The following is a 13563-nucleotide window of genomic DNA, read 5'->3' on the forward strand; positions in this document are numbered from 1 at the left end:
TAGCAGCCTTTAACTACCTGAAAGGGGGTTCCAGGGAGGATGGAGCTAGGCTGTTCTCGGTGGTGGCAGATGACAGAACAAGGAGCAATGGTCTCAAGTTGCAGTGTGGGAGGTCTAGATTGGACATTAGGAAAAAGTTTTTCACTAGGAGGTGGTGAAGCACTGGAATGGGTTACCTAGGGAGGTGGTGGAATCTCCATCTTTAGAGGTTTTTAAGTTGCGGTTTGACAAAGCCCTGGCTGGGATTATTTAGCTGAGGTTAGTCCTGCTCTGAGCAGGGGGTGGGACTAGATACCTCCTGACGTCCCTTCCAACTCTATGATTCTATTCTATGAATTTGCTGGTGAAGCACAGATTGGTGTCTGGGAGCTGACCTCCAGTAAAGCTCACCCCTGCTGAGGCAGAGGGGTAAGACGGTGGCCTATGGTTCCGGATTCCCTGAGGAGAGCATCCCAGTTTCCTATTACTAAACTTTCTGTCTTTTCCAAGACACAGTCCAGCACCTTTCCTAGTGCTTTATGAAACATTATCATAGGTCATTCAAATGAACCCACAAATGGCAACCAGAGAACCAAATACATTTTTATTGCATGATCCCTGGGGGCTTTACGATTGTTCGCTGAGATCAACATTTTCAAATCTGGGTGTCAAGTTCGTCTGCTTGCTCCATATTTAGGCACCACATTAAAAATGGCTTGATTTTCACAGGTTCTGAGCGGGTCCCAGTGGTTTGTGAGTGCTCAGTACTTTTGAAAAGCCAAACCACTTTTATTTAGGTTTCTAACCATGGACTTAGGAACCTAACCGTAGGGCAGCTGCATGTCACAGTTTTCACCTTATTCCCTAGCTTTGCAAATTTCAGCCCTTTGCAGTGAGCGCCCCATCATGAGTGTGGTTTAGCAGGGGCGGGCCCTAGACTCGGTCATTGTAGATCCTAGTTCTGTATAGACAACATTTACCCAAACTTTCCAACGAGCTAGCCAAGAGCCCTGGGGTTCAAAGTTGCTGTGGATCAAGCGCACAGGACACGTACTGATGGGTAGGTTACACTAAGATGGCCTGTTAGCCACTGCGGAGTTCAGTGTAGTGCACACGCAGAGAGGGTAGCGAGTTAGGATCAGAGACGGAAGCAAAGAGTGAAGTTCATCTTCAAACCAGGATCTGAATCAGAACCTCCCTGAAGTTCCGGGAGACTGTTTGAGCCGGGGGTGTATGGGCCCATCTCCAGGGAGGGTCCTATAAGTTAGGGGGAGGAGACCTACTGGATCAGAGAGTCCCCAAGAGCAGTGCAGCAGGAGGTGACCGATACCCAGCAAAGGTGAGGAGCAAGCGGCAGGGACAGAAGAAGCCCCAAGCGAGAGATCCTGCTTTCCACAGCAATGAACAACGGGGGATGATGAGAACCAGAAGACAGACACTGTAAAAAAGCAGAACTGTCTCCAGGGAACAGGGGCTTTCCGTTCCCAGGGATCTGTACGGTATCAGGGGCTCTTTAAAGTAGGCAGCGAGGAATCAGTGGGATTGGCAAAGCGGGAGCTTAACGCACCAGAGGGGGGAAACCAGGAGCCGATTAAAATGCTCCACTGACCTCCCTGGAACCCCTCATCTTGGGGTGTCTCAGCAATCGAGTTCACATGCAGCGCTGTGCATCAAACACGCGGCTTAAACAGCTGCACCTGTTCAACAGCAGCTAAGAAGCCAAATGGTGACAGAGCCGGGAGGCCTCAAGTTTGAGAGCTGAGCTCATAAATGGCACCCTCTGGAGACCACTGTCTTCTCACCTGCGTGTGCCTGGATTTAATGCCAGCAGGCAGCGCCAGACTGGCAGCACGAGCAGGGGAAGCAGCAACGCGTTCATCCTTCGACACCTGCACTAGAGCGAGTCAAATTCCCCTGGGCTCCATAACCCCGGGAAAAGCCACAGTCTGTAACGCCCCACAAAGTGGTTTTTCTGAAAACTCTGGCCTTGCAGATAACAGCAAGAGAGGGAGGGTTCATCCCAGCAGATCAGGAAATCAGCAGCCGCTGCTGCTATCAACACTGCGCCTCTGCTTCCAGCTCCACCGTTCCACAGACAGAGCAAAGCAAATGAAAACTAGAAAAGGCTGGAGCTGTCCTTTCTTTCCACTGGCCGGAAATCCACTGCTGGTTTCTTTTAGGTGCAATGACCACCCCGCTAGTGGGAGCAGTCAGAGTCTGGGGGCCAGAGCGTGGGTGCAGGCACAGCAGAAAGAAGGAGTCTGAAGCTAAGGACTGCCACAAAATTCTCGGCTGTGCCCTAAAAGCAGCCAGAAGGACCAGCCAGGAAAAGAGAGAGGCCTGGTGCACTGGACTAGGACTCAGGAGACATGGATTCAGTTCCCAGCTCTACCCTGGCCTCCCTGTGTGATCTTGGGCCAGTCACTTCGTTTTTCTGTACCTCGGATCCCCATCTGTCAAGCGTCTGTCTTGTCTACTCCGATGGCAAACTCTTTGGGGCAGGGAACATCACTTTCTAGGTGTGTGTACAGCACCCAGCACAGCGGCACTAGGGACCCTCTAGGGGCTATAGTAATACAAATAATAGGGTGCTGCAGATCTTTATTGCAGAGCAACAACCGACTGCTAACCAAGGGGAACACTGAGTGTGAGACAAAGGGATAATGCAGTAAGGGACAAGCTCAGCATGGAAGCCACATGCTGCTGATGGCGTGGGCCGGAGCAGAAGGCCCACGCCATCAGCTCAGCATCAATTTTCAATGGTTAACAATAACCAAACTCCAGAGCTGCACCTTTAAACCAACAGACACACACAAGACATGACTGCTTAGTTGTAGTGTTTAAGCCTGTGTCCAGCCCCAGCCCAGGAGTTCTGGGCGAGTGCTGGGAAACTCCTCTTATGCCCTAGCCCCACACAGCACTGCCCTTCAGAAGAAGCTGGCAAGCCTTCTTAACTGGCCTGCTGGCTCCTTATTGGTCAGCAGCTCCTTTTGGCCGTTCTAGGCCTTTGGAGGACTGACTCATTGGTAGCCCAGTCTGATTGTCTTTGCCTGAAGCCAGGGGCTGCCAGGGCACCGATACCTCCGGCAGGGGACAAAAGAACGCTGATAAACCTCACCCCCTCTGCTTTGTGTTAAAATGGAGGGAAGAATGAGAAGGTTGGGGGCCCGAACATCTGTCCCTACTCAGAAACAGAAGCTGCGAAAGGAAAGGTTGTGTGTCCGGTGCAATGTGCTGTATTGCAGAATCGGCACAGTTAACAATAAATCACAAAGACACCCCCTCCCCAACCCTAGCGACCCCAGCTGTATTCTTCGGCTAAAGAAACAGAGAACCCTATTTTCTTTCAACCGTTATCACTCCTTCCCTACCTGGACAGGAATCAGAGGCTCCTTGTCATCGATATCAATGAGCACGTCGTCTCTGGGGGTGAGGCTCACATCGTCTGCAAAGAGAAGAAGGTTGGAACTAACTAGGTAGTTGATGCTTCACAGAACAGAGCTTTCGGATCGACCTTCTAACTTTATTAGCCAAAATCTCACTGAGATTGTGTCCATCTCATTCTTCCATGTTTAAATCTACCACCTTGTGGCTGAGAAATATATATACATTTATACACACATTGCCACAGTTTATGTAGGACCTACATTATGTTGTGCTTCGCTACTGCACAAGCATCAAGGGATGTATCACTAAAACAATTCTCACAATAGCACCAGTACAAATGGCATGAATTGCCTTCCCTTTGGTGACAATCTCAAAATTATCTGCCAAATAATATGACCTGAGAACCTGTGGAACTCATTGCCACTAGGAATCATTGAGGCTAAGAGCTTAGCAGGATTCAAAACCAGGATTTGACATTTACAGGAATAATGAGCACATCCACAGTTCCATTAGAACAAATAATAGAGAGGGAAACCTGGATGCTTCAGGGCATAAATCAATCTCTAACTAATGGGGGTCAGGAAGAAATTTATCTGGTGGGGAAGTTATTCTATAAGTGTCCACCAGGGCGTTTCCTTACATATTCCTCTGAAGGAGCTGGAACTAGCCACTGTCAGACACAGGATACTGGACTAGATGGGCCCCGGGCTCTGATCCATTCTGGCAATTGCTGTGTTCATACATATTATTGTCCCCAGTTTACTGATGGAAAATGTAAATCAGTTCCTTGCCCACCACCACCATGCACAAGGGATCTCTCAAAGGTACTTATCTGGCCTCCATCACTTGAGCACCTCTCAGTGTTTAATGTATTTATCCTCACAACCCCCTGCAAGGAAGGGAAGTGCTATCATCCCCCTGTTGCAGTTGAGAAACTGAGGCACAGCCCACATCTCCACAGTGGGCTGATCAGGATTTCCCCCTGCCCTTCCCTCTACCTCTATCTGGTCTCACACAGACTGAGTCTCCTCCTGCTCTGTTCCTGATGAGACCCACCTGCTCTGACTACCAGGGTGAGTCAGCCCTGCACTTGACCAATTCTCGGGACGCTGTCACAGGGGAACGGAGGCACAGAGTTAATAGAATCATGGAATCACAGAAGCTGAGGCTTGGAAGGGAACTCAGGAGGTATCTAATCCCATCCCCTGCTCAAAGCAGGACTAATTTCAGCTAAATCATCCCAGCCAGGGCTTTGTCAAGCCTCATCTTAAAAACCTCTAAAGATGGAGATTCCACCATCTCCCTAGGTAACCCATTCCGGTGCTTCACCACACTCCTAGTGACAAACTTTTTCCTAATGTCCAGCCTAGACCTCCCCCACTGCAACTTGAGACCGTTGCTCCTTGTTCTGTCATCTGCCACCACTGAGAACAGCCTAGCCCCATCCTCCCTGGAACCCCCTTTCAGGTAGTTAAAGGCTGCTATCAAATCCCCCCTCATTCTTCTCTTCTGCAGACTGAACAAGCCTAGTTCCCTCAGCCTCTCCACATAAGTCCTGTGCTCCAGCCCCCTCATCATTTTTGTTGCCCTCTGCTGGACTCTCTCCAATTTCTCCACATCCTTTTTGTAGTGGGGGACCCAAAACTGGACACAATACTCCAAATGCGGCCTCACCAATGCCGAATGGAGGGAAATAATCACCTCCCTCCATCTGCTGGCAATGCTCCTATTAATGCAGCCCAATATGCTATTAGCCTTCTTGACAACCAGGGCACACTGCTGACTCATATCCAGCTTCTTATCCACTGTTACCCCCAGGTCCTTTTCTGCAGAACTGCTGCCTAGCTCGTCGGTCCCCAGTCTGTAGCTGTGCATGGGATTCTTCCGTCCTAGGTGCAGGACTTTGCACTTGTCCTTGTTGAACCTCATCAGGTTTCTTTTGGCCCAATCCTCCAGTTTGTTTAGGTCACTCTGTATCCTATCCCTGCCTTCCAGGGTATCTACCACTCCCCCCAGCTTAGTGTCATCTGCAAACTTGCTGAGGGTGCAATCCACCCCATCCTCCAGATCATTAATGAAGATGTGGAACAAAACAAGCCCCAGCACTGACCCCTGGGGCACTCCACTTGTTACCGGCTGCCAGCTAGACATGGAGCCATTGATCACTACCCGTTGAGCCCGATGATCTAGCCAGCTCTCTATCCATTTTATAGTCCATTCATCCAACCCATACTTCTTTAACTTGCTGCTAAGAATACTGTGAGAGACCGTATCAAAAGTTCCAGACTCACCATCCTGTGCTTTGTCCGCTCGACCAGCATGTCTCCCACTTCCCTCTGGGACTGACGAGGGGAAGGGAGCAGGAGAAAGGAGCAAGCCCTCCCACCTCCAATACCTGGCTGCTCCGCAGGGGTGATGGTCTCCTCTCTGTGAGGGTCGCAGTAGAATTCCTCTAGGGATCTGATGGTGCACTGGCCCACCACCGGCTTCCGGCCAAACTGCCTGTTGTCGATGACTTTGATGATGACAGGAGGGCAATACAGAGCTTCCTTGGGCAAGCGCTGCAGCGAGGGAAGAGCACACAGTACTGCATGGCTGGGGAGAGGGGCAAAGGGCAGCTTCCATGCATCTGCCTGATGCACATGGAATAAACCCGCAGGCGGACTGGAGCTAAAGCCCAGGTGCTTTATGATCTCCTCAAGCTCCTCCCACAAACTCAAGCCCTGCACACAGGGGATGCAGCCAGGGTGCGAGATAACCGACAGTGCGGATGTTCAGACTGTCCTTATGAGGCACCTGAGTTAACAGCGTTAAACTGGATGGGGGCAGTTCACATCCCGCTGGGGCAAATTTTGCCTTTAATTATATCCTGTATGTCAGGGCAAAGAGTCACCCATGGTTTCTCTCTGCAGACAGAGGCAGGCAAGTCATGCTGGGCAAGCAGGCTGGCAAAACTTTCAGTGTCTCAGAAGAAGCCCAGTTCAGCAGGGTTCTGAGCAGCTCCTGAAAGACACGGAGCGCCCTCAACCCGCCGCTGAAGCATCCAGTCCTGCGCCCTGTCAACTCAATGCGCTAAACTCCCGTTGGTTTTAATGGGAGCGGGAGCAGGCCCCAGGACTTTGGGAAGTGCATGTCAGAGATCATCACTAGACGCTTGGGCCCAGACCCTCAAAGGTATTCAGGCACCAGACCCTCCTTGATTTCAGCTGGAAAAGGCGCCTGAATACCTTTGAGGGTCTGGGCCCCGATTTGATAAGAACTCTCAGCCTCACACCGCTGCATTTTAATCCTCGGGCGCTCTGATCCGTGGGCACTTCAAAGCTATTCCAGCCCCTTGTAAGCTGATTCACAAGGGAGGTGAGGGGGGATTAGCCTGCCATGCATGAACACTTTGGGGAGCAATGCGAGTGCGCCGCAGAGCTGCAATGCAGAATCACAGACCGGGGCGATAGGCCATTAGATCCTCTTGCTGATAAATGACAGCAACCCCCTAATCTCCCTATTCCAGGAGCGTGGGTGAGCACAAGCCATAAAGGAAGAGAAGACAAATCCGCCTCCGCCTTTGCTGAACTGGCTGCGGCCTCCCCTGGGAAGAGACTGGCCTCATTCCCACTGGGAACAGCTCCGAGATTCAGAGCGAGAAGGAGCGCAGCCTGGAAAGTGGACATGCCGGTTAATCCAGTGGAGTGCTGCCGGACAGCCCGGGCAGCCGCAGCTCCGCGAGCCAGGCGGCGGGGAAGGAGCCCTCACCACTTCCATGAAGAGCACGCAGACGTCGAAGTTGGGGTTCTTCTTGACGTTCTTGATGACGCAGGACTGGATCGTCTGGCCTCCACACTCCACCTGGAGGCTGGGGGAAGTGACGCTGGAGAGCTGGTAGCTCTTCAGGTTCCTCAGCCCCCAGGCCAAGATCTGCAGGGTAACGAGAGAAGAGGAGATGACGAACACCACCAGGGTAAGGGGAGGAGGGGACGGCTGACTAAGAAGCCAGGCTGAGCCTAATCCTTGTCTACACTGCATTTTTTTGCACTGATATAGAATGCGCCAGGAAACCCGCCCGCAGGACCTCCTCCTAGTGAAAACGTTTTTCCCTAGGAGGGTGGTGAAGCACTGGGATGGGTTACCTGGGGAGGTGGTGGAATCTCCATCCTTAGAGGTTTTTAAACCTGACAAAGCCCTGGCTGGGATGATTTAGCTGAGGTTGGTCCTGCTTTGAGCAGGGGGTGGGACTAGATACCTCCTGAGGTCCCTTCCAACCCTCATCTTCTATGATTCTATGACCTGATTCTCCTTTCTCTGCAGCTGGGGAGAGGAGAGTCTAATTCTGAACGGCTGCCCTGAAGCCCATGATTGCTTCGATGCTAGAGAAGGCTCTCTGCCACGGGCCAGCAGCGTGCAGTCATCACAGGGCGAACTGTCCCCTTTAAGGGTAGTTGTGGCCAAGGCCCAGTTTGCCCTGTTCTAAGGGTTGAAGCATCTTAAAAGCTAAGCATTCTGGGACTTGTAGTTCTCCCAAAAGAATCACATGGCCAAGCTGAAGCAGATCCTGCTGGGAAATACGGTCAGGTGGCAGCCATGTGACAGGACTCCATGATAAAAGGGAAGCCCGTGGATCAGTTGAGGCAGAGCTCACTGGGGGAGGAAGGCAGAGAGAGTTGCTCTCTTTAAGACCAGGAACCTGCCCTGTTACAAGGTCTGTGACAGGCTCCCCAACCTACAGCCTGCGGGGTGTACACGGCCCACCAGAGCTTTCCATGGCTCTGGTGAGGCCACATTTGGAGTATTGTGTCCAGTTTTGGCCCCCCGCTACAGGAAGGATGTGGACAAGTTGGAGAGAGTCCAGTGGAGGGCAACAAAAATGATGAGGGGGCTGGAGCACCAGACTTATGAGGAGAGGCTGAGGGAACTGGGCTTGTTTAGTCTGCAGAAGAGAAGAGTGAGGGGGGATTTGATAGCAGCCTTTAACTACCTGAAAGGGGGTTCCAGGGAGGATGGAGCTAGGCTGTTCTCTGTGGTGTCAGATGACAGAACAAGGAGCAACGGTCTCAAGTTGCAGTGGGGGAGGTCTAGGTTGGATATTAGGAAAAACTTTTTCACTAGGAGGGTGGTGAAGCACTGGAATGGGTTACCTGGGGAGGTGGTAGAATATCCATCTTTAGAGGTTTTTAAGGCCCGGCTACACAAAGCCCTGGCTGGGATGGTTTAGCTGGGGTTGGTCCTGCTTTGAGCAGGGGATTGTACTAGATGGGGTCCTTCCAACCCTAATCTTCTATGATTCTATAAGACCGCGGCCTGCTTCAACACAATATACTAACGGCCGATTCATTAGCATTTTATCGTCATGTTTACATCATTTTAGTGTATACAAGTGTGTCAACACAATTCTATACACAGGAACAGCCTCTCTGAAGACACGTGAAACAAGCTGAACGTAAAATATAAATCAGTGCAGGTGACTTTAAATCTTATTAAAATACGTAGAATCTGTTTGGCCCACCCACAGCTGTGCTCAGATTTACGTGGCCCGCCCGGGTGAGAAGGCTGGGCACCACTGGTCTCTGATACGCAGTTGTGCAGTTCAAATTCTATCTAGTAGCAGGCACTGGCAGCTGTTAGCCAGTATATTCCCCAGTCACGCCCCAGCCCCAAACAGCTCACCTCTATGGCAGTGCGCTGGAGTACCGGTTTGATCCCCTGAGGAACCATGTAAATATTGGGTTCCCTCTGGGGCGGAGGGTAGGGCAGATCCGAGTCCTCAGTCTGTGGAGGAAGATTCAAGAAGGACGTCAGCTCAGGTGGCTACAGGACGCAGATCACATGCCTCCTAAGGCTGCAGTGTCCCCTCAACACCCACCTTCGGACGGGGAAGAGATTTCAGAGTCCGCTAGTTAGAGAGAAGGGCTGATGGGGATAAATGTCACATGCAAACCATTTCTCTCTCCCTTCCCTGGTGTCTGGAGCAAACAATAACCTACTCTTATATATTGCTTTTTGTTCCCTCCGCCTTTTAAGGGATCACTTGCCCACCACCGAAATAAAGTCACCTCTGGGGGAGCAAACGGCATCCATTCCATGCCTGCAACGCTGCACAATAGTCTAGGAGAGGAAACGAAGACCAAGGTATCCACTGAAACTGCAGCAGGGAGTGAACTGAGGCAGGAGGAGTGTAAATGCTTGTATGGGAATGACAACAGGATGCTAGAGGCAACGCCCGAGTACCCAGGGGTCTGTAATGAGAGCTAGGGATCAGGCCCTAGCATTTACATCTCCTCCACAAGGCGGATTGGCATAGCAGCCATATCCCATAGACCAATTGTCAATGTCGCCTGGTGGCCGACAAACTGAAGGCCCTGAGACATTCCACAGATAAAACAGACAGTGTGAAAGAGAGAGAGAGATTTTGTTTCACGATGAAAATACATCTAGGTGATGGGTGAGAGATTAAAGTTCCTAATGCAGGCAGATCCAGGGAGAAGAGCTCTAGTTCCAAGGCTGGTCTTTGCAGACCAGCTCTCTGACTTGACCTTCATGAATGGAACATTGGTTCCTCCTGCCCTTCATCTCTGAGCTAAGAGTCACCGAAAAGGGGAATGAAAGCAAAATCCCTAAAAACGTGTCCCTCAACCGAGGCCAGTTAGAACTAATTTAGGAGTCCATCATTCTTTCCAGGCTTGAGTATTGCATTCAATTAAATATATATATATTTTAAGTATAGGATTGGGTCAGATTTATACAAACTAGTGCTTTTAAATATATAGATATAGATATGTGAAAGCAATACAAAGACATTTTTCATGGTGGCATACCAGATATACTGTACACTAAGCTGTAATTTTCATTGGCAATTGCTGGTGGCTTCCGAATCAAAGCGGCTCATTACCTGAAGACTTTGCTCATTCCATTCTGTAGCAGGCTGGATTGTGGGAGCATCTGGCTTTTAACACAGGGCAGATAGTAAATATCTCCCCACCCACTCCTGTCCCTGAGTGCCTGGGGTTGCACAGTCCTACTGCACATATAGGACTTTAGGAGTAATGAACCCATAGTCCTCAATGGGGATGGAACCCCGGAACTTCAGCACCTGGCACTCTGGCCTCCATCATTTCCAGAGAATCTCCGTTAGTCTCACTAGTAGTAAGGCTCTTATCCGTTTTGGAACAGTCACTAGGGGTCAGCACAGTAACCCTCGCTTTCCGCCCCAGTTCAGCAAATCACCTCAGTACATACTTAATTTTAAGCACACGCTTAAGTTGCATCAATTTCAACTGGATTTGAAGACATGCTTACACACTTTGCTGAGTAGGGATGGACTAAAGGCTGTGAAGTTAAGCACCTCTAGAAGTGTTTTTCTGAATCAGACCCTTTCCCCGTTACGTTTTAGTTCTCCCACACTTCGGGAAAGCTCTGGAATGAGATTCCAGCTGTCTGGGTGAAGCTGAGAGGCAGAACGGTTAGAAGGTTGATTTTCAGAAGCACTGAGCATGTGCAGCTCCTATTTAACTCAGCAGGAACTACAGCTCCTCTGAAATTCTGATCATAAGTGACTTGTCCCGGTTGAGTGACGGAGCTGGGAACAGAACCCAGGAGTCCGGGCGCCTCACATCCAGCGCAGCACTCTCTCGCCCCAAATCTGAGACAAGAGAAGAAGCCATAAGAGGAAGATTTGCCAGGGCCCTCCTCAAACCAGAAGGAAAAATAATCTAAAAACACAAGAAGAGTAAACCCAACGGGAAAGGTGCTGCCGGCTTATCTGAGGGGAGAGATGGGAAGCCCAGAAGCCAGGCAGTTACCTGGAACCAAGCAAACTCAGGGCCTTCGGGTGAGTTTTGCTTTGAGTTTTCAGATTTTGGACTCAAACATTTGAGAGCAAAATTAGAGGAGGGGAAAAAAACCATAAATAAAAGAATAAATGGCTAAGCCCTCTGGCAAAGTGGAAGTGCTGGAGTTTGGCAGAGCAGTGCCTGAAATGGTAGCCAAGTCCCTAAAAACATCCAACAATCCCATCTGGTGAGAACAGTTTTCCCATCCAACGCTACAGGCAGCTGTTTGCACTGGGGCTCCTAGACCTCAGCCAGACTCTATACAACAGATGCCCATGTCCCGAAAAAAGCTGCTGAACCTACAAGCATTTTGACCTTTAACCTCTGTCAGGAGCGGGTGGAGAGAAAAGATCAGTGAGCAGGTCATGGGTGGGGATGTGGTGAAGGGGTTACAGAACCGTGGATGGGGCACAGAGCGAGCACCGAACAAAGCTGCCCCTCTTTTCAATCCATCGGAAGAAACAGGTGTGGAAAGCATCACAGCAGAGTTCACTGACAGGCTGGGCTGCTTTAATGAGGGAGATTTGGGGGACTTGACTTTCTCCCTGGAACACACAGCAAAGGAGGAGGCGTCTTGGGAAGCCGATGCAGATCAGGCCTAATAGAGACAATGCAATTTACCTGCCTTCCCATCAACTCTCCATTAGGGTACAATTGGCCCCAGTTATTTCACCGGAGTAACAGCAGTTTACACCATCTGGGGGTTACACCATCTCACACCGATGGGGGATCTGGCCCATTGACCCCCATGGAGCTACATCTATTTACACCCTTTGGGAATCTGGCCCCAGTAACTCCAGGGGAGCCGTACCAATTTACATCAGGTGGGCTCCTGGCCCATTCACTTTGGTGGAGCAAGCCAGATTTACAGCAGATGGTGATCTGATGCACGACCCCAATGGAGCAATGCCAGGTTACACCAGTTTGGCTCCAGTGTTGTGGTTCAGATCCATCATTAACACCGGGCCCAGCTCTCCCATAGCCATTGGGTGGCCATTTACACATGCCATGCAGGTGAGAAAACTCCCCAGAGGAAGGGCAGTGGAGAATTCAGCATGGCAATGGGCGTTTCACACAGCGGCTCTGCTGGCTGGTCTGGGCAGGCCAGACAGGGCTCTCTGGTGGGGAAGGAGCCAGTTTCCATGTCAGGAAGCTCTGTTGGGACTTTGCTCAGTCCCCAGCCACGTACAGAGAGGAACGGGAGGGTTAGAGTTGGAGACTGACTGGTACCCATTGCAGGAGCCCCTCGTAGAAGATGGCAGGCGTGCCCAGCTGTGAAGCGCCAATCCCAGAAATGGCCGTGGGGGAAGAAGGGGGAAGAAAAAGCAAAGAGATGGTTACACTTCCTTGGCAGAGTTCAGTTCAGCATCTGCAAAGCACGAGGGTCAGTCTCTCTCCTCCAGAGACAAAGCACCCAGCCCAGGGGCATTTGGCGGCTGGATTGAAAGCAGAGCAGGTCAACACTGTTCCGTCGTAAAACGCTGATTAGACGGAACTGAAACGTTCTGCAGGAACGGATCGACGCCGTTGAAACTTTTGATAGAGGCCTGGCCTGCCAGCCACACGGCAACCGGGGCTGCTCACTTCCCCGGCAGCCCCCTGGTGAGCTGCCAGGCTCTCAAGGTGGCCAACTTCCTGGGCTCCCCAAGCAGCCAGATCTCCAGGTCCCTGGGCTACCAGTCTCACTGGCTGGCTGGCTCCGGGGGCAGCTGGCTCCCTGGATGGCAGCTCCCCAGGTGACCAGCTGTCCACCGGGTAGTGGGCAAGCAGGAAGGGAACATTTCCATGTTTCCAGAACAGAACCTTGTGAAATTTCTGTCCCACTGAATTGTCCAGCTGTTTGCCTTTTCTGTCCTGGATTTGGGATGAAAACTCACAACTTTTCGCAGAAGGGAAGTCCCGTTTCCCAGCTGTGATGAAAGCCCTGGGGACTGGAGGGCTTTGCACCCAGAGCAGACAGACACTGCCCCACTTGGTCATTTGCCCAGGTTGGTGATGTGGACCTTGGCACTATTTCATCCCTGGGACAAGCAGGTGCAGCTGTTCGCTCCAGCCAAGTTGCATATGCTTGCACTGAGCTGAATACAGCCACGGGTCGTGAACATGTAACCCAGCCCCATGCGGTGTACCCTTGATTGACTGAGTGACAGGAGCAGGTCTGTTCACTGAGACACGTATAACTAACTCCTCTTACAACTGGAGACAGGCCCAAACCAGATCACCACTCTTTTGGGGAGCCCCGATCCGGGCCTGAACTCTGCAGCTGGCCCCCATCTCTGTAACAGGCCAGAACCAAATCACTGGACCCATACACACTCACCGTTTGGGACAGTTCAGCTTTGGGACCAAACTCTGTGTCTGGCCTTCGATCGCTGCG

At 51.2% G+C, this 13563-nt stretch overlaps 1 protein-coding gene across 3 annotated transcripts in view; it reads right to left on the reverse strand.

The window, feature by feature from the left end:
* Positions 1–13563, reverse strand: part of DYSF (dysferlin) — a 273511-nt gene that overhangs the window by 81635 nt on the left and 178313 nt on the right. For 2 of the 3 annotated variants that reach the window (XM_067533629.1, XM_067533632.1), the window contains 5 exons: positions 12417–12458; positions 9025–9126; positions 7117–7278; positions 5762–5927; positions 3351–3424 (listed from right to left, as the gene is read on the reverse strand). In XM_067533629.1, coding sequence (XP_067389730.1) covers positions 3351–3424; positions 5762–5927; positions 7117–7278; positions 9025–9126; positions 12417–12458 — 546 coding nt within the window. The remainder of the gene's footprint in view (positions 1–3350; positions 3425–5761; positions 5928–7116; positions 7279–9024; positions 9127–12416; positions 12459–13563) is intronic. The other variant, XM_067533631.1, reaches the window with a different exon arrangement.

The sequence above is a fragment of the Emydura macquarii genome, unplaced genomic scaffold (genome assembly GCF_026122565.2).
Source record: "Emydura macquarii macquarii isolate MOO-44397 ecotype Brisbane River unplaced genomic scaffold, CSIRO-AGI_Emac_v2 contig_3345, whole genome shotgun sequence".
Lineage (NCBI taxonomy): Eukaryota > Metazoa > Chordata > Testudines > Chelidae > Emydura > Emydura macquarii.